At 49.2% G+C, this 2413-nt stretch overlaps 1 protein-coding gene across 1 annotated transcript in view; it reads right to left on the reverse strand.

The window, feature by feature from the left end:
- NPC1L1 (NPC1-like 1) overlaps nt 1-2413 on the reverse strand; it is a gene marked incomplete at its 5' end in the record, with an annotated part of 24734 nt that overhangs the window by 16909 nt on the left and 5412 nt on the right. Inside the window, one exon of the mRNA XM_006770395.2 lies at nt 2208-2346. Within this exon, the coding sequence (XP_006770458.1) occupies nt 2208-2346 (139 nt within the window). The remainder of the gene's footprint in view (nt 1-2207; nt 2347-2413) is intronic.

The following is a 2413-nucleotide window of genomic DNA, read 5'->3' on the forward strand; positions in this document are numbered from 1 at the left end:
GTCCATTGACGGCACGCAGCAAGCCCTCCAGCCTTTTCTTCCGACGCCATCACGCCCCTCTGCTTCTTGGCACACGTCACACCTCACGAGCGGCACTTTAATACACCGAGCCTGCTGACATGTGCTTAGCCTGCTGCCTTAAACGTGCTCAAACACAAGGTCCAGACAAGGGCTGGGGACACACTGCACCGCGGAGTGCTGGCTCTTTACCCTCATGATGACTTCTCTGACCAGGAGCACATCACTGGCCCAGGAAAAGATCCAAATTCTCAAAATTTGGTGCAGTTTCTACTGACTGCATGTCACCTCCACACCACTGTAGGATGAAGGCTCTTAAGTCAGGAACTGTCTGTCTATTAAAAGGATGATACACCATGATCAAGTGGGATATATTCCCAGAAAATACAAGGATGGTTCAATGCATGAAAAGCAACCAATGTAATACACCACATTAATAGAATGAAAATAAAATCAGATGACCATGTCAATTGACCTAGAAAAAGTGTTTCACAAAATCCCAAATCCTTTTATGATTAAGAAAACAAACAAGCAAACAAAACTCAGGGCCTTGGCCGGGTAGCTCAGTTAGTTAGAGCATCATCCTGATACACCAAGGTCATGGGCTTAATCCCTAGCGGGTCAGGACACACAGGGAATCAACCAATGAATGCATCAATAAGTGGAACGACAAGTTGATGTTTCTCTCTGTCTCTTGCTTTCCCCCTCTCTCTCTCTCTAAAATTAATCAATTAAAGAAAAACTCAGCAAAGTAGAAATACAGGAAAATTTCTCAACATGATAAAGGCCATATATGAAAACCCCACAGCTAATATCATACTCGACAGTGACAAACTGAAAGTGTTTCCTCTAAGACTAGGAGCAAGACCAGGGTGCCCACAGCCACCACCATCATTCAACAGAGTACCTGAAGCTGCAGAGCAAATAGGCAAGAAAAAGGAATAAAAGGCACCCAACTGGAAAGGAAGACGTAACAAATCTCTGTTCATAGATGATAAAATCTAGAATTCCACTAAAAACCTGTTAGAATGAATAAACAGGTTCAGCAAAGTTGCAGGATAGAAAACCAACAGGCAAAACTCAGCTGCATTTATTTCATGAACAATGAATAATTTACAAAAGAAACCCAACCTGATTCAAAAATGGGCAAAAGACCTGAATAGACAATTCTCCAGAAAAGATACATAAAAAGAAAGTCGGCGTCATTAGTCATGAGTGAAATACAGGTACAAACTACAATGAGCTACCGCCTCACACCCATCAGCATAGCTACCATCAAACAAGAGGGGCCGGGGGCGGGGCGGACAGAACACGGTAAGTGCTGGCCAGAATGTGGAAAAATTGGAACCCTTTGCGCTGTTGGTGGGAACGTAAATCGGTGCAACCGCTAGGGAAGGAGATGGGCGAACCCTCAACAACTGAAAACAGAACTACTGTACCAACAAGCCCACCTCTGGGTGTTTATCCAAAAGAATGGAAAGCAGGGACTCATCTGGACATTTGTGTTCGTAGCAGCAGGATTCACAACAGCTAAGACAAGGAGAACAAGTCTGCATCGACGGATGAACAGCTGAACAGACGTGAGATGCACATGTGCATGTGTGCATAGATATTATTCGCCTTAAAAGGAAGGAAATGCTGCCCTGGCCGGTGTGGCTCAGTGGATAGAGCGTCGGCCTGCGGACTGACGGGTCCCAGGTTTGATTCCGGTCAAGGGCATGTGCCTGGGTTGCGGGCACATCCTCGGTGGGGAGTGTGCAGGAGGCAGCTGATCGATGTTTCTCTCTCATCGATGTTTCTAACTCTCTATCCCCCTCCCTTTCTCTCTGTAAAAAATCAATAAAATATTAAAAAAAAAAAAAAGGAAGGAAATGCGGACACCTGGCACAACACGGGTGAACTGTGAGGACATGACACTGAGTGCAATAAGCCGTGACAAAAGGAGAACTGGTATGATTCCACTCACATGAGGTCCCTAAATCGGAGACGGAAGATGGAATGGCGGGGCCAGGGCTGGGAGGGAGAGCGTGGGCGTGAGTGGTGCCTGAGGACCCGGTGTCTGTTTTGCCAGACGAGGCCTCTCCCCGCCCACTCTGGAAGGGTCCTGCACCCGACTGCACAGGCTGCCCGCCTGCCGTGTCCGGATCCCCCCCACCCCCCCGAGGCCCAAGGCCCCGTGCACAGCTCACCTTGGGCAGGGCCAGCTCCTGGTCCAGCCCCACACTGATGTGACACATGAAGTAGAGGCCCACCCCGAACAGGGCCAGGAACAGCAGCACCTGGAGGGAACCACGTGTGTCACCGGGCACAGGCTCCCGCTCTCCCGACCTGGTCTGGCTGGCTGCTCTCAGAGGCACCCAGCTGGCCCTGAGTCCCCGCTGCCACCCACCCCTAA

The sequence above is a fragment of the Myotis davidii genome, unplaced genomic scaffold, assembly GCF_000327345.1.
Source record: "Myotis davidii unplaced genomic scaffold, ASM32734v1 scaffold1364, whole genome shotgun sequence".
Taxonomy (NCBI): domain Eukaryota; kingdom Metazoa; phylum Chordata; class Mammalia; order Chiroptera; family Vespertilionidae; genus Myotis; species Myotis davidii.